Source organism: Erinaceus europaeus, chromosome 2, assembly GCF_950295315.1.
Source record: "Erinaceus europaeus chromosome 2, mEriEur2.1, whole genome shotgun sequence".
Taxonomy (NCBI): Eukaryota; Metazoa; Chordata; class Mammalia; order Eulipotyphla; family Erinaceidae; genus Erinaceus; species Erinaceus europaeus.
In genome coordinates this window covers 112,277,023-112,294,555 of record NC_080163.1, presented here as the reverse complement: position 1 = coordinate 112,294,555, position 17,533 = coordinate 112,277,023, and the positions used below count along the sequence as shown (strand labels likewise).

Sequence of the window (17,533 nt, the reverse complement as noted above, 5' to 3'; positions counted from 1 at the left end):
AAAAGCAGAGTCTCTTCAACAAATGATGTTGGAAACAATGGGTTGAAACATGCCGAAGAATGAAACAAACCACTGTATTTCACCAAATACAAAAGTAAATTCCAAGTGGATCAAGGACTTGGATGTTAGACCACAAACTATCAGATACTTAGGGGAAAATATTGGCAGAACTCTTTGCCGCATAAATTTAAAGACATCTTCAAAGAAACAAATCCAATTACAAAGAAGACTAAAGCAAGTATAAACCTATAGGACTACATCAAATTAAAAAGCTTCTTCACAGCAAAAGAAACCACTACCCAAACCAAGAGACCCTTCACAGAATGGGAGAAGATCTTTACATGCCATACATCAGACAAGAGTTTAATAACCAACATATATAAAGAGCTTGCCAAACTCAACAACAAGACAACAAATAACCCCATCCAAAAATGGAGGGAGGACATGGACAGAATATTCACCACAGGAGAGGAATTGCAGGGTCATAAGGTAGGTCCATTTCTAGCCTTCTGAGAGTTCTCCAGACTGTTCGCCACAGAGGTTGGACCAATTGACATTCCCACCAGCAGTGCAGGAGGGTTCCTTTGACCCCATACCCTCTCCAGCATTTGCTGCTGTTACCTTTTCTGACATATGACATTCTCACAGGAGTGAAGTGGTATATTATTGTTGTCTTGATTTGCATTTCTCTGACAATCAGAGACTTGGAGCATTTTTTCATGTGTTTCTCGGCCTTTTGGATCTCTTCTGTGGTGAATATTCTGTCCAAGTCCTCCCCCCATTTTTGGATGGGGTTATTTGTTGTCTTGTTGTTGAGTTTGGCAAGCTCTTTATATATGTTGGTTATTAAACTCTTATCTGATGTATGGCATGTAAAGATCTTCTCCCATTCTGTGAGGGGTCTCTTGGTTTGGGTAGTGGTTTCTTTTGCTGTGAAGAAGCTTTTTAATCTGATGTAGGTTTATACTTGCCTTAGTCTTCTTTGTAATTGGATTTGTTTCATTGAAGATGTCTTTAAAATTTATGCGGAAAAGAGTTCTGCCAATTTTTTCTTCTAAGTCCTTGATCCAAGTCCTTGATCCACTTGGAATTTACTTTTGTATTTGGTGAAATACAGTGATTCAGTTTCATTCTTCTGCATGTTTCAACCCATTGTTTCCGACATCATTTGTTGAAGAGACTCTGCTTTCCCCATTTAATAGTCTGGGCACCTTTGTCAAAGATTAGATGTCCATAGGTGTGGGGCCTCATTTCTGGGCTCTCAATTCTATTCCCTGCAATTCCTCTCCTGGGGATATATCCTAAGGAACCCAACACATCCATCCAAAAAGATCTGTGTACACATATGCTCTTGGCAGCACAATTTGTAATAGCCAAAACCTGGAAGCAACCCAGGTGTCCAACAACAGATGAGAGGCTGAGCAAGTTGTGGTATATATACACAATGGAATACTACTCAGCTGTAAAAAATGGTGACTTCGCCATTTTCAGCCGATCTTGGATGGACCTTGAAAAATTCATGTTAAGTGAAATAAGTCAGAAACAGAAGGATGAATATGGGATGATCTCACTCTCAGGCAGAAGTTGACAAACAAGATCAGAAACGAAAACACAAATAGAACCTGAAATGGAATTGGCATATCGCACCAAAGTAAAAGACTCTGGGGTGGGTGGGTGGGTGGGGAGAATACAGGTCCATGAAGGATGATAGATGACATAGTGGGGTTGTATTGTTAAATGGGAAACTGGGGAATGTTATGCATGTACAAACTATTGTATTTACTGTTGAATGTAAAACATTAATTCCCCAATAAAGAAATTTAAAAAAAGAATATTCACCACAGAAGAGATCCAAAAGTCTGAGAAACACAAGAAAAAATGCTCCAAGTCTCTGATTGTCAGAGAAATGCAAATAAAGACAACAATGAGATACCACTTCACTCCTGTAAGAATGTCAGAAAAGGTAACAGCAGCAAATGCTAGAGAGGGTGTGGGGTCAAAGGAACCCTCCTACACTGCTACTGGGAATGTCAATTGGTCCAACCTCTGTGGAGAACAGTCTGGAGAACTCTCTCAGAAGGCTAGAAATAGACCTACCCTAAGATCCTGCAATTCCTCTCCTGGGGATATATCCTAAAGAACACAACACATCCATCCAAAAAGATCTGTGTACACATATGTTCTTGGAAGCACAATTTGTAATAGCTAAAACCTGGAAGCAACCCAGGTGTCCAACAACAGATGAGTGGCTGAGCAAGTTGTGGTATATATACACAATGGAAAACTACTCAGCTGTAAAAAATGGTGACTTCACCGTTTTCAGCCAATCTTGATGGACCTTGAAAAATTCATATTAAGTGAAATAAGTCACAAATAGAAGGATCAATATGGTATGATCTCACTCTCAGGCAGAAGTTGAAAAACAAGATCAGAAAAATAATAATAATAATAATAAGTAGAACTTGAACTGGAATTGGTGTATTATACCAAAGTAAAAGACTCTGGGTTGGGGGGGGAGAATACAGGTCCAAGAAGGATGATGTATTGTTATATGGGAAACTGGGGAATGTTATGCATGTACAAACTATTGTATTTACTGTTGAATGTAAAACATTAATTCCCCAATAAAGAAACTAAAAAAAAATGCTTGTTTTGTTATTGAAAACATGGTTTTCTTTTTATTTATTTATTCCCTTTTTTTCCTTTGTTGTTTTATTATAGTTATTATTGTTGTCATTGTTGTTGGATAGGACAGAGAGAAATGGAGAGAGGAGGGGAAGACAGAGAAGGAGAGTAAGGTAGACACCTGCAGACCTGCTTCACCACCTGTGAAGCGACTCCCCTGCAGTGGAGCTGGGGCTCAGTCTGGAATCCCTGTGCCAGTCCTTGATCTTTGCACCACCTGTGCTTAACCTGCAGTGCTACTGCCCAACTCCCAGAAAACATGGTTTTCTTATGTGATCTGAATAAGATCATTAATCTACTTCTTTAGGCCACACTGATCTTAATAAGTGATCAAATTCATAAATAAATATAAGCTGTGGAAAAATCAATTACTTTAGGCTGGAAACACCAGATAGCTACAATCCTAACCACCTGGCCAAGGTTAATATCAAGCATGGCTGATCATATTCATGCCATATTCCCCTGGCATGGAGAATGAAATAAGGAGGCTGTTTCACCCAGTATAATCATGATTAGACATCAGATAAACTCAAATTCAGTAGTTTAGCTAGTAAGGTTTCAATGTTAATTTATATTCATAATGATTAACAGGGAAGCTAAAATTAGCAATAGTTGAGGAAAGGGTATATGAGAACTCTTTGTACAGTCTTTGTAATTTTTCAGTAGATTTAAAATTATCCCACACTAAAAAATGTTATTTAAAAAATTATTGAAGTTCTCACTTTAACAGCACATACACTAAAACTGGAACAATACAGAGAATATCCTCATGGCCCTATGCAAGGATGATGCATAAACCAAAGCATTCCATATATACATAGCTATTAAAGACTATTTCATGTATCCTTAGCCTTGGTCACCATGACATTTTGTTAGATATTTGTGTGCTTGTTGGTTATGTATTATGAATGATCTACTTTTTCTTCTTCTAGCGTTTGCCCTTCTTCCATAGCCAGTCAACAGCGTCAGGTTGAACCTGATGTAAAGTTTTGAGACCTCCTTTGAATCTGGAGAGGTGGCAGTCGTTGACTATGTGGGTCATAGTCTGTCTGTAGCCACAGGGGCAGTTCGGGTCGTCTCTGGCTCCCCAGCGATGGAACATAGCGGCGCACCGGCAATGATCTACTAAAGAATGATAGATTGAAAATACACAGTTTTCTATTTCTTTCCAAACCTCACTTATTATTAATGGCTAATAATAATTGTTTATTACTAAGGAGATCAAATGCAAAGTACACTAAGATACCATCTCACATATGTGAGAATGGTTATTGTCCAAAAGACAAAAAACAAGTATTGGAGAGGGAGTGGAAAAAGTCATCCACCTCTCTCCACAACTTGACTACAAGAGACCTTACCTCTCATCTTCCAAAGGCAATGGAGTCAGCATTAGAATAACAGCCTCACCCACTTCTGAAACACACCAAAAGTGACTGGTATCAGGGATAGAGTAACCAAAAGCCAGAGGTTACCTCACACAATACCTGAGTAGTGGCACCCAGGATACAAATTTCAAAAGTCACCAAATATAATGCTAAAAAAAAAAAAAAAACCACAGAAATGAACCAGAACAGAAGCCAAGAGAGATATTTCAATGATCCAGAAGCAAATAAGTATGAGGAAAAAAACATCCAAACATTAACTGAGGCAGTAATCACAGAAGTGAGGAAACTTTTGAGGGAAATATTATCATAAATGGGAAAACCAAGGGCCAGATATTGGTGCACCTGGTTGAGCACACATGTTACAATGCAAACGGACCCTAGTTGGAGCCCATAGTCTCCACCAGTAGGAGGAAAGTTTCAAGAGTGGTGAAGCAGTGCTGCAGGTGTCTCTCTGTCTCTCTCCCTCTTTATCTCCTTTTGTCTCAATTATCTCTGTGTCTAATAAATAAATAAAGATAAAAAAGTTTTTAAAAATATGGAAACAACAAATAAGACTTTGAAATAAAAGATGAACTATAAAAGATGTAATTAGAGGGTTAAAAGCTGAAATAGATGAGTTAAGAGTTCAGTTTGCTCCACAAGCTATCTCTGTAACTGAACAAGGTTAAAAAAAAAAAAAAAGTTTAAGGAAAACAGCTGAGGAACATGTAAGAGTAGAATGTCTGAAACAGAAAGCAGGGCCGGCAAGGTTGAAAATGAACTAGAGGAAACTAAAAAATAAGTAAAATAAATTAAAAAAGAGATTTAGAGACACTAAAAATAACAGCAGAGACATATGGAATGACCTCAAAAAAAAAGTAATATACAGGGGACCAGGCGGTAGCACACCAAGTTAATCACACATAGTGTGAAGTGCAAGGATGGCTCAAGGATCCCAGTTCAAGCCCCCGGCTCCCCACCTGAAGTGGGGGGATGGATCTTCACAATCAGTGAAGCAGGTCTGCAGGTGTCTATCTTTCCATCCCTTCTCTTTCTCCACCTCCTCTCTCAATTTCTCTATGTCCTATCCAACAACGACAGCAGAAACAACAACAATAACAGCAACAACAACAATAACAATGGAAAATAGATGGCCACTAGGTGCAGTGGACTCATAGTGCAGGAACCAAGCCCCAGCAATAATCCTGGAGGCAAAATAAATAAATATAAAAAATTAATATACATAATATTGGCTTGTCAGAGAAAAAGAGAAAACCAAAGATTCTGCAAGAGAAAACCAAAGATTCACATACAGAGAAAAAAAAACATAAGATTGTCAGCAGATTTCTCCATGCAAACTCTAAAATCCAGAAGAGAATGGCAGCAAATACTTTCAGCACTCAATGAGCCACGCTTTCAGCCAAGAATACTATATCCTGCTATACTGTCATTCAGGTTATATGGAGAGATAAAAACTTTCTCAGATAAGCAATAGTTGAAGGAATCAACCATCACCAAACCTGCTCTGCAAGAGGTTCTAAAAGGTTTTCTATAAACAAAAACATCACCAAAAATATGCCATACATCAGAACACTCAGAAAGAAAGTTTATAATAATGACACTGAAATATCTTAAATCCATAATATCAATAAATGTCAATGACCTGAACTCACTCATTGGAAGGCACAGAGTAGGAAAATGGATTAGAAAACACAACCCAACCATAGGTTGTCTGAAGGAATCCCACCTAATCCAACAGGACAAACATAGACTCAAACTGAAAGGATAAAAAGCTATCATACAAGCTAATTGACAACATAGAAAGGCAAGAGCAGCTATTCTTATATCTGACACATTAGACTTTAAAATAAATAAAGTTACAAAAGATAGAGATGGATATTACATAATGATCAGAGGATGATCAGTCAACAAAGAAGACATAACAGTTATTAACATCTATATGCCCAGTGAGTGACCATATGAATATGTCAAACATCTACTGAAAAAGCTACAAAAATGTATCAGCAGTAACACAGTAATAATAAGTTATTTCAACAACCCACTTTCTCAAATTAGCATATCATCTAAGCAGAGAATTAATAAAGAAACAAGAAAATTAACTTAAGAGTTAGATATATTAGACCCTACTGATGTTTTCAGAGTCCTTCACCCCAAGAACAGGCATGCATATTATATTCAAGTCCACATGGGACATTCTCAAAGATAGAACATATATTAGGATAAAAAAGATAGTGTCAACAGATTCAAGAACATTTAAATCACCCCAAGCATCTTCTTAGACTACAGTGGAATTAAACTAACACTTAACAATAAATAGAAAATTAGCAGAAGTTCCAAAATATGGAAAATCAACAATACACTACTTAACTATTGGATCAGAGGAACTCAAGGACTAAATTAAAATGTGTCTAGAATCAAATGAAAATGAATACACAACTATCAAAATATTTGGGACACAGCTAAAGCAGTACTAAGAGGGAAATTCATAGCCATACAGGCACACATTAGGAAATAAAAACAATTTTTATAGGGGATGGGTGGTGGTGTGTCTGGTAAAGCAAACATGTTACAGTATACAATTATCTTTGTTCAAGCCCCGAAGTCCCCACCTGCTGGGGGGAAACTTCATGAGTGTTGAAGCAGTGCTACAGATATCTCTCTACATCTATCTATCTCTATCCCTCCCCTCTCAATTTCTCTCTCTCCCTATCTAAAATAAATAAATAAAATTAATTAATTTTAAAATAAGATTTCCATATATTCTAGTCACCCTACTTCTGGATACTTACCCAAACAAACAAAAATATTAACTCAGATAAATATATGCATAACCATGTTTACTGAAGCATTATTCACAATAGCTAAGAACTGGAAATGACCTAAGTGTTAATTAACTGATGAATGAATACAGAATATGTGGTCTGTATACACAATGGAATATTATGTAGTTATAAAAAGAAGATGAAATCTTATCTTTGCAATAATATAGATGGACTTAGAGGATATTAAGCAAAGTGAAAATAAAAACAAAGAAAGATAAGCACCATATGATTTCATTCATGTGTGGTCATAGAGAAAAAAATCGATGAACTAAGTAATACACTTTTAAACCATAAGCAGCATGCTTCTGGCCCCTAGTAGGGGGAGTTGTAGGATGCTCTGCTCTTCCAACTTTCCAAGAATTGACATTTCTTCCCCTATGCCAGTCAGAATACCCCAGGTACAAAGCTGCATGGAGGATAAGGGTTAGATCTATCATCTCAGCCCTTGATCCTGGGAAATGGAGCATGTGAATGGGCATTGTGTATTGATTCACTTCACTAACCAAGGGCCTATCCCATCACTTGCAAATATAAGTGAGTTTCTTATTTGCCCAAAGAAATCCCAAAACTCTGTTCTAAAGAGTCTTCTATCAGAGATGGCTCTGAGTAGAAAGGCAGTTTCTCTTGTTTTTGCTTTTCTCTTCATTTTGGCTCAATTTCCACTAGGTAAATGAAAATTTGTGGGGCTTTGACGGGACAGAGCATAGAGAATCATTATTCTATTAGGTATCACCCTGAAGTTGAGAGTAATGATCAGCAACTTACTGAGCTTACCAGGGAAATTTCTTGAATCTTCAGTAGCATTTATAAGACCAAATAACTATTTCTTCTTTAAAAAATGTTTGTAAAAAATGTATTGCTAGTAACCAGGATATGAACTCCAAGAAATAGAAAAAGGTTGCAACTTTCTTCTTGGGACTTGCTGATGATTGACACATTCAGTTACATATTGAAGGTGGGAATGCTATTTAATGCAATGCCATGTCCTATTATTGATTTCCATACCTAAAATATGTTTGAATTTTGAATGCAGGGGGCCAGGCAGGACTTGAATATTCCCAGCCATTTCCAGGAGGTAAGTTCAATTTCTTGTATATACTTTCAACTTCTAGGAGCTCTATCCTGCCAACTCTTTGTGACTTCCAGAAATAAGAATATAACAATGAAAGTAAAATTACTTGAAATTCCAGCCCATTGACTATTGTCTTCTCTCCTTCTTGCTCTCCAACATTCTACTGAGAGTTCCCATTTCACAAAGAAATCTTTTTGTTACTGGATTTCACTCTTGACCATAGAGATTTGGACACAATGTCTTTTTTCCTTCGTGTTTAGGGTGTTATCTAACAAATTGGGGTCATATAATAACATTTGAATCAGCCACCAAATATTGCTCTGAGGGTCAATCTATCATTTCTTCAGAATCTGCTCCTAAGTCCAGTGAAGTGCATTATAAATATGTACCATTGGTTTAAAGAAGATCAAGTAAAAAAAAAAAAAAGACTAGACAAGTCACCATTTCAGAAGTCATTTTTAGTGACTAGTCAACTGATTTGTTGTTGTTGTTGTTGCTATTATTTGTCACCAGGTGATTACAGGGACTTGGTGCCTGTGCAAAGAATTTATTCATACTGATGGTCTTTTTTTTTTTTTTTTGCTTTCTTCTATTTGGACAAAGAGAAATTAACAGGGGAATGACGGATAGTGATAGGGAAAGAGACACCTGCAACACTGTTTCACTGCTGATTTTACTGGTGAAGCTTCCCCACAGTAGGAATACTTGAGCATGGGAACATGTGTTTTCAACCAGGTACACCACTGTCTGGTCCCTGATCTTGCTTACTTTATTTTATTGACTCATACAGGAGGTAAGCTTATAGAAAACTGAAGTATCCCTGTTTAATTGCAAAACAAAACAAAAAAGTCAAAATATTTGGGCAGAATTTCAGAGTGGAAAATATTAAGGTGATTACTAGTCTACATGTGATTACTGCACATTAGACAATCTATGTTGTATGGATTATGCCACTTAATCTTCAAAATAATTCCTAATGAGGAGGTTGGCACTATCCTAACCACCATGTACTGCTGATGAAGTCCATAGTGGGAACATATTCAATAGTTCTGCTCTAGGAAGCCAAGTATTAGTGGCTAAGTGAGCCTTACAAATCAGGAATTGAGTCACAAGTCTCAATTCTCTGATTCCCAAGCAGGTCAGATAGTTCCTACCAACCTTCTTAGCTGAAGAGATATATAAAAATTTCTGAGTGACTATACACTGGCACTGACAAGTTCACTTAGACAACACCTGAAAAGACCAGAGCTGCTGAAGATGATCAGTGAGAACAACTACACAGAAATGAAAAATACAGAATGTGTTTCTAGAATGTCAAACAAGAAAGGTAAGATTAAGCAGCAATGTGAGAACATGTAACCAAAACAGAAACTGAACCTGGGAGTTTTTAACTCTATCTTCAAAGTTCTTAACCTACTGCGCTACCACCAGAACCCCATCTTCAAAGTTCTTTAAAAGCCACAGGTAACTTTCCTATTTCCATCCTGAACACTGTACAGGAGTTTCAGGTATGTATACATATATATGTATTAAATTTTGTGGTTTTGTTTTCTGTATAATCTGTCTTGATTTTTTTTTTAGACCTGTACCAGGTTTTTACACACGGAAAATAATGATTGTACCTCTTTCATACTTAAAAATTAACACCCTTCCCAACTCCATGCTACAGAAAACTCTTTGGAAAATCCAGACTGGTTCTCCAAAACACTCTCTATAATCATAACTACAACCATCACTTTTCAGGCTGGCAAATTAATATTCTTGCTTTGTCATGCATGTAATCCAGGTTTGAGTCCAGTCCTCACCACAATGGAGAAAGCTTCAGTGTTATTCTCTCTCTCTCTCTCTCTCTCTATTTCTCTCTCTCTTCCTCTTCCTAATCTCTTTATCTCTCTGTTCTCTCTGTGTGATATATATGTATATATATATTTACCTTGGAGTGGTGAAGCCCTAAGTAGAACAACAGTAACAAAAAAACTTCCCTTTTGCCAACTCTGATCCTCCCCCTTTCCAATTTCCAGAGAGTTCTAGCAAAGTCATAACAATAGTTCTTTCTTGGCATTAGGTGAGTTTGTTGCATGTAAACCATGCAGGCTTGGTCGGGGCAGATGCAGAAGGTATTGCCATGAGGATGAGAAAGCTGATGGAAATTGCAGGCTGAACTTCTTCTGTTGCCGACCAAGGATCCAAAAAGCCAAATGATCATCTGAAGAGTCTGCCTTTTTCATATAAGTGGGAAGCTGTAAAAGATAACACACACCACAGTCATATTCTACCTACCTATCTAAAGGTATTAATTTTCACAAAATAGAGCAACAGATATGAAATCCACATCTAAGTTAATGGAGTTATAGTCCTTCAGAATATAAGAAATTAGTTTTACCCACACCATTTCTTGGCCTACCAATGCATTATCAATAGTTGATTTTAGTATTTGTGGTATATTTTTACTAACTATATTTGACATGTAACATTGTATTAAGAATGATTGAAGGGACAAAAGCCTCTATTCACATATTGTACAATATTTTAAAATAAAGCTTTTGTGTAAACATAAGGTGTATGGCATGTTAATTTGATACATTTTTATATTGTAATATGATTGCTGTTATAATAATGTTTATCACTTCAATTATGGTTAACTATCATGTCATCTTTGATAGTTGGGCTAATTATATTTTAGTTTCTATGGTAATAGTAGCACAATATTGGTGTCTATATTCATTATGCCACAAAGTAGATCTCCTTGACTTATTATTTGTTGCAAGTTTATACTTTTTTTAAAACAAGATTTTAAAAAATATTTATTTATTTTCCTTTTTGTTGCCCTTATTGTTTTTATTGTTCTTATAGTTATTGTTGTTGTTATTGATGTCATCATTGTTGGATAGGACAGAGAGAAATGGAGAGATGAAGGGAAGACAGAGGGGGGAGAGAAAGATAGACACCTACAGACCTGCTTCACTACCTGTGAAGTGACTCCCCTGCAGGTGGGGAGCTGGGTGGAAAGTTTGTATTCTTTTTTTTGTAATTTTTATTTATTTATCTTCCCTTTTTGTTGCCCTTGTTGTCTTTTTGTTGTTGTTGTTGTAGTTATTATTGTTGTAGTTGATGTCGTCGTTGTTGGATAGGACAGAGAGAAATGGAGAGAGGAAGGGAAGACAGAGAGGACGAGAGAAAGACAGACACCGGCAGATCTGCTTCACCGCCTGTGAAGCGACTCCCCTGCAGGTGGGGCTCGAACCGGGATCCTCATGCCGGTCCTTGTGCTTAGCGCCACCTGCGCTTAACCTGCTGCGCTACAGCCCGGCTCCCAAGTTTGTATTCTTAAACATCATCACATTTATCCCTCATTCTTCTAATCACTCTTTTTTTATGAATTGGACATTTTTTTAAAATTCTTATTTATAAAATGGAAATATTGACAAGACCATAGGCTAAGAGGAGTACAGTTCCACACAATTCCCACCACCAGAACTCTGTATCCAATCCCCTCCCTTGATAGCTTTCCTATGTTTCATCCCTCTGGGAGTATAGAGCTAGGGTCATTATGGCATGCATAAAATGGAAGGTCTGGCTTCTATAATTGCTACTATGCTGAACATGGGTGTTGACAGGTCAATCCGTACTCCCAGCCTGTCTCTTTTTCCCTAGTGGGACAGGAGTATGGGGAGGTGGGGTTCCAGGACACATTGGTGGGGTGGTCTTCCCAGGGAATTCAGGTTGGCATCATGGTAGCATCTGGAACCTGGTGGATGAAAAAGAGTTAAGATACAAAGCAGAACAAATTATTGACAAACCATGAACTTAAAGGAAAAAATATTGCAGATAAAGACTTGAGGTCTCCATTTTAGAAAAAGCTAGTAGGTCTATTTTAGGTATATTCCAAGAGACCCACGACTTTACTAATTTTTTCCTGACTCTGACATCTAATATGCAAGTGAACCCAAAGTATTATCTGGAAAGATAGTATCATAGTTGGAAAAAGGACTAGAAAACTGGATCAGGGAAGAGAGTAGCTCCTAAATATAGGAAAAGTTTATAAATATTGTAAACCCCATTGAACTAGACAATCTTTTAAGTTTTACTTGTAAATTATAACATTTGCATCAGGTTTTGTTGTTTATTTTTTCCAGAGCACTGCTCAGCTCTAGCTTATGGTGGTGTGGGGGAATGAGCTCTATTAGTCCTGTGATCAGTGAGCCAACGTTGATTGTTCGGTTTTAGCAATGAAAACATTAGAGACTGAACACTACTTTACCTAATATATGTATGTGTTACTGTATGTATGCGCTCAGATCCATTTCTGTCATTTCAGATAGCTAGACAAATTGTTTTTCACTATGAATCTTAAAGTATAATTATAAGGTTTTTCTTTTCCTTGCCTCCAGGGTGCTTCATGCCTGTATTATTCCACAATTTCCAGCAGATTTTTTCTTTCCAGATAGAGGGTTAAAAGTGGAGAGAGTGAGAAAAATGGAGAAAAAATCAGAAGGGCAGACACCACACCACAGTGCTGCTTTATTGCTTGTGAATCTTCCCCTTTACATGGTCCTCTCATGTGGTGACTAGGTATTTGAACCTGGGTTCTTGCACATGGATATTTTTGTGCTCTATCAGATAAGCCCTTAGATACAATTTTTACATATTTATTATTATTGTTTTATTTAAATATTGTATTAATTTTATGCTATAAAACAGAGAGAAATTGAAAGAGAAGGGGGAGATAGAAAGGGAGATGGGTAAAGATATACCTGCAGAACTGTTTCACCACTTGTGAAACTTTCCCCCTACAGATGGGGACCAGGAGCTTAAAATCTGGTCCTTGGACCTTGCACAGGTGCACTACTGCCTGGCCTCTGTATGTATTAAAAAACGACTATTTAAGCATGCCTGGCTAGCGTGGGGGTGCTTCATCCCCGGCGCATGCTCTCTGGGTTGGAGGGAACTTGGCCGGACTCAGCCTGGGCTGCTACTCATTTAGGGAAATAGATGAGTCAGGAACCAAACATGTGGTGCGAGGTAATGCAAAAGGATCTATTGATCAGAGAGCCAATGCTTTTATAGGACAAAACCGGAAGTGACAAGTCAGAAACAGAAATGGCTAGGAAAGAAGGTAGAGAGAGTCAAAAGCACTGGGAAGGTAGAAGCTTCCTTAGCAACTGTTGTGAGGGTTTTAACCAGGGTGGGATTAATGTTACCCTGCAGGCAGGGCGGGTCTGGTTCTCCAGGTAGAAAGAAGATAGATCAATTGGGATGGGTGGGGATCTTTCAGGCAAAACAATGATTATGTAAATAGGCCCTAATATCAATAATGCAGGATCAGCCAGCATGGGGGCTGGCTTAAAGCCTGACATAAGCATCTGTTTCTAACAGTGAAATGTATCTAGCAGACTGTGCATGAAGTATTAGATAAATAGGAAAAGAAAGGGAAGGGTAGCTGTAGATTATATTGGAATGAAGGTACTTGAAATTAAGTTTGAAGGGAAACTAAAAGTCTAAGCAGAGATGTAAAACAGAGTATTCCAGGATAGAAGATAAGGTTATCTACCTTACTCCCCCATGAATGCAATTTAGGCAAAGTTTATTTCATCAGCCCACACATTATTCAGTGGAGCATGAAAAAATGTCATCCTTAATAAATACTACAAACCAAAATTTCCATCCAGTCCTTTCAGCTCTAGGATTTGTTTAAATTGTCTTCTCTTGATTTCAGAGGTGAATTTCAATTCAACTACTGCACCTCTTCTTTCCCTCCAGTCCACTGACCCCTGGAACAATGAGAATCTTTGCATTTATATTTGCTGCTTTCATTCTTCTTGCTCAGATTTTTTCAGGTAAGAAATAATTTTTTACAAGTATAAGAATGACTCTATAGTCAGTATCTGTCTTCTGATATGATAACTCAGCATTTACAAAGGTGCTTAACTCATCCCTGTGTTGGAAATAAGTTTCCCCAGAGCAATTCACTCACTGGCAATCTTTTCTTGAACTCAGACCCAAAATGAGATCACAGTAATTCAGATTATCTCCAACCAGAAACAAATCTACGCAATTTCTCTAATAGCTATAACAAGGAATTCAAATATACATCTCTAATTTTGAATCTAGCTCCTTCTTCTGCAATCCCAAACCTATCTTCACTATATACCAAAACGAATGCTTGAAGATGAGAAAATATTTTAGAGGCAAACTCCAAACTCACTTGTTAATTTATACAGGTACATCTTTGTAGTCTAGGTTACTTAAAATAGCATATCCTTTTCATTTAAATTGTTTATTTTATTAAAAAGCATAAGAGAGAGAGAGAGGAACTACAAGATCATTCAATTCTAGGACATCTGGGGTCTTGGACATGCAAATCTTGTGTTCTAACACATTGAGTTATCTCCCAGCCATGGTCCAATAAAGCATATTATTAAGAATCTATTTTCAGGGGCTGGGTGGCAATGAATCCACTCAAGCACACATATTACCATGCAGTTGGACCCTGGTTTGAGCCCTTGCCCTCCACCTGCAGGGGAGATGTTTCATGAGCAGTGAAGCAGGTCTGCAAGTGTCTCTACCTGTCTGTCTGACTGTCTATCTATCTCCCCATTCCCTCTCAATTTCTCTCTATCCTATCAAGCATAATGGGGGTGGGGGAGGAAAAAGAAATAGCCACCAGAAGCAGTGGATTCATAGTGCTGGCACCAAGCCCCAGCAATAACCTTGGTGGCAGTAAAAAATGAACAAATAAATAAAATAAAATAAAATCTATTTTCATGTTCACTAGTTAGTTCAAAATCAACCTCAGATTATTTTGAATTTTGTGGCTATTACATATTACGGGAAAACTGCATCATTTAAATCTATGATTATTTTGCTTAAGTCAATGACTCATTTGAAATGTCTCATTTTGCTCAATACATTCAAGACTTAATCTTTAGGAAATCTTTATATGTGTTTCTCCTCAACATTCCTTTATACTTCTATTATAAAGTTGTTGTTTTTTAATTTTATTTTATTTTATTACCAGAGCACTGTTCAGCTCTGGCTTATGGTGGTGCAGGGGATTGAACCTGGGGCTTTGGAGCCTCAGGCATGACAGTCACTTTGCATAACCATTATGCTATCTACCCTCTGCCCCTTTTTTTTTATTTTCTAGGTAAGGTATTTTTTATCATTTTATTGGAGAGGGTTAATGGTTCAAAATAATCTGAGGTTGATTTTGAAATAATTAGTGAACGTGAAAATAGATTCCACTGCTCCTAGTGGCTATTTTTGCATGACCATTATGCTTATCTCTACCCAGCTCAACACTTTTTCATGATAACACTAAACACTATAACTTGGTCTCTTTGTTCTGAACAAAGGAACATTGCCTCTACCACTCTGAATGTTCCTGATAAATTGTTTAAAATGTCATTCCTTTGATAATCTTTTTATGGGGGGAGCAGGGAGTTAATGATTATTGGTTTGTAATATACTTATAAGCACACATATACAATTTCTCCTCTAACCAAGATAGGTGTCTAAAAAACATTCTGACCCCCATATTACGCCCATCATTTTCTGGGTACCTGAACCAGAAAGGCCTCTCCCCCTCCTTCCTGTCCTCTTTCCTCAGAGTCCTGTGCTTTGGTGCAATACACAAAACCAATCCAAGTTTTACTTTATATTTCCCCTTTCTGTGCTTGTTTAAATTTTGACCACAAGTCAAACCACCCCATATTCATTCTTTTCTTTCTGACTTATCACACTTAATACGAGAGGCCTGTGCAGTATTACTGGGATGTTTTGTTTTGTTTTCCTTTGTATCCCACAATTGGAAGCTTCACAACTAAATGCCAATGCATATGGTCTATCATTGATATTTTTACAATGTAAATAAAAGTCTTTGCCATTTGTAATATGAAAAGCTATTAATTTAGAAACCAGAGGAAAAAACATTTATTGGAATTAGGTCGTATACAAAAGAAGAATTATTTTGACTTGAGCTGGGTGATGGTGCACATGGTCAAGTGCACATATTACCATGCACAAGGACCCAGTTTCAAGCCCCCACTCCCCACCTTTAGGGGGTCCTCTTCATAAGCAGTGAAGCAGGTCTGCAGGTGTCTATATTTCTCTACCTCTATCTTAGCATCCTTTCTCTATTTCTTTTTTATTTAATTTTTTTATTATTGGGTAGAGACAGAGAGAAATTGAGAGGAAAGGGGTATATAGGGAGAGAGAGTGACACCAGAAGCCCTGCTTTACCACTCATGAAGCTTTTCTCCTGCAGGTGGAGACCAGGAGCTTGAACCCTGGTCCTTGCACATTGTAGTGTGTTTAACCAGGTGCACCACCACCAGCCCCCCCCCTCAATTTATCTCTGTCCTATCTAAAAAAAAAAAAGCCACCAGGAGTGGTAGATTCATAGTATCTACGCCAAGCCCCAGCTATAACCCTGGTGGCATAAATAAATAAATGGAAGGAAGGAAGGAAGGAAGGAAGGAAGGAAGGAAGGAAGGGAAAGAAAGAAAGAAAGAAAGAAAGAAAGAAAGAAAGAAAGAAAGAAAGAAAGAAAGAAAGGAAGAAAGAAAGAAATAAAGAAATGTTTTGGTTCTATTATATCCTAGAAACGATTGTGGTAGAGGCTTAATTTCTGCTTTTAAATTTTCTAATGAATATCAGATGAGGACACTAAATATTGGGGATCCAAACTTAAACATGGCTATTCAGGAATGTCTATTCTCTAGATTTATACTCTGGGTTTCCAGACAACTCAGTACTCAAGGATTCTGAATATGACCTGAGTGACATAATGTTGCATTCCAGCAATTAACTACCAGGTAACTAAGATGGATGCTTTCTTCACTTAGGCAGGGCAGGATTTTACAGATCACAATACTGTCAGAAGATGGATGGTCGCTGTGAAATTGAATGTCTTTCCTTTGAAGTGAAGATTGGTGGTTGCAGATCTGATTTGACTCCACTTTGCTGCAAAAGATTAAGTAAATATTAATGCTCAGAAGAAATCATAACAAGAGGTAAAGATGTTCTTGCTGTGTCAGACAGATGTGATAAACATTTCATTGTATTTATATATTTTTTTCAAGTTTGGGAGCCACTCTCTGCTTTAACCTAGCTTTCAAGTTCTATTCTTTACTCTTGATATTATCCTCACAGACAATATTTCTAGTCCACCTCCATATTACCTGCCAAGCTCAAGCAAAGATTACTAAAGTCCCTGGGCTGCTGAGAACAAACCTAAAATAGGTATTGTAGCTTCTTTCCACCTTAAGGCTCTATTCAGTTTGGTCTCTTTTTATTAAATATTTTGTCCCACTTTATATCTTACTGCCTTTAAGTCATTAAGTTCCCTATACCGCTGCAATCCCTTCCTGACCTCTCTAGGCAGATGACTTCACCAATATGTCCCTGAACCTCACCTCTTCAGAACCCTACCCTACTAGGAAAAGATAGACAGGCTGGAAATATGGAAAGATCGGCCAATGTCCATGACCAGTGGAGAAGCAATTACAGAAGCCAGAAGTCCCTCCTTCTGTACCCCCAAAAATTTTTGGTCCATACTCCCGGAAGAG

At 37.5% G+C, this 17,533-nt stretch overlaps 2 protein-coding genes and 1 non-coding gene across 3 annotated transcripts; all 3 read left to right on the top strand.

The window, feature by feature from the left end:
• Window positions 1–3,399: 3,399 nt before the first annotated feature.
• LOC132537317 (U6 spliceosomal RNA) lies at window positions 3,400–3,502 on the top strand. Its single transcript, XR_009548768.1, has one exon. It is a non-coding gene; the product is annotated as a U6 spliceosomal RNA (small nuclear RNA).
• A 3,986-nt stretch (window positions 3,503–7,488) lies between these two features.
• Window positions 7,489–10,166, top strand: LOC107522219 (beta-defensin 105-like). The gene is made up of 3 exons (XM_016185599.1): window positions 7,489–7,558; window positions 7,926–7,967; window positions 10,030–10,166. Exons 1-3 carry the CDS (start codon window positions 7,489–7,491, stop codon window positions 10,164–10,166), a joined length of 249 nt encoding a protein of 82 aa, XP_016041085.1.
• A 3,574-nt stretch (window positions 10,167–13,740) lies between these two features.
• On the top strand, window positions 13,741–16,953 carry LOC103108348 (beta-defensin 107A-like). Its single transcript, XM_007517273.3, has 2 exons — window positions 13,741–13,801; window positions 16,811–16,953. Exons 1-2 carry the CDS (start codon window positions 13,744–13,746, stop codon window positions 16,951–16,953), a joined length of 201 nt encoding a protein of 66 aa, XP_007517335.2. The 5' UTR covers window positions 13,741–13,743.
• Window positions 16,954–17,533: the final 580 nt, after the last annotated feature.

What these genes read in the sequence shown, in the direction of transcription:
- LOC103108348 (XM_007517273.3), top strand. Translation starts at nt 13,744, where the DNA reads ATGAGAATCTTTGCATTTATATTTGCTGCTTTCATTCTTCTTGCTCAG. An exon ending in TCTTGCTCAGATTTTTTCAG is followed by an intron (nt 13,802 to 16,810) that starts GTAAGAAATAAT and finishes TTCTTCACTTAG; the next exon opens with GCAGGGCAGGATTTTACAGA.
- LOC107522219 (XM_016185599.1), top strand. Translation starts at nt 7,489, where the DNA reads ATGGCTCTGAGTAGAAAGGCAGTTTCTCTTGTTTTTGCTTTTCTCTTC. An exon ending in TTTGGCTCAATTTCCACTAG is followed by an intron (nt 7,559 to 7,925) that starts GTAAATGAAAAT and finishes TTTTGAATGCAG; the next exon opens with GGGGCCAGGCAGGACTTGAA. An exon ending in TTCCCAGCCATTTCCAGGAG is followed by an intron (nt 7,968 to 10,029) that starts GTAAGTTCAATT and finishes TCTTGGCATTAG; the next exon opens with GTGAGTTTGTTGCATGTAAA.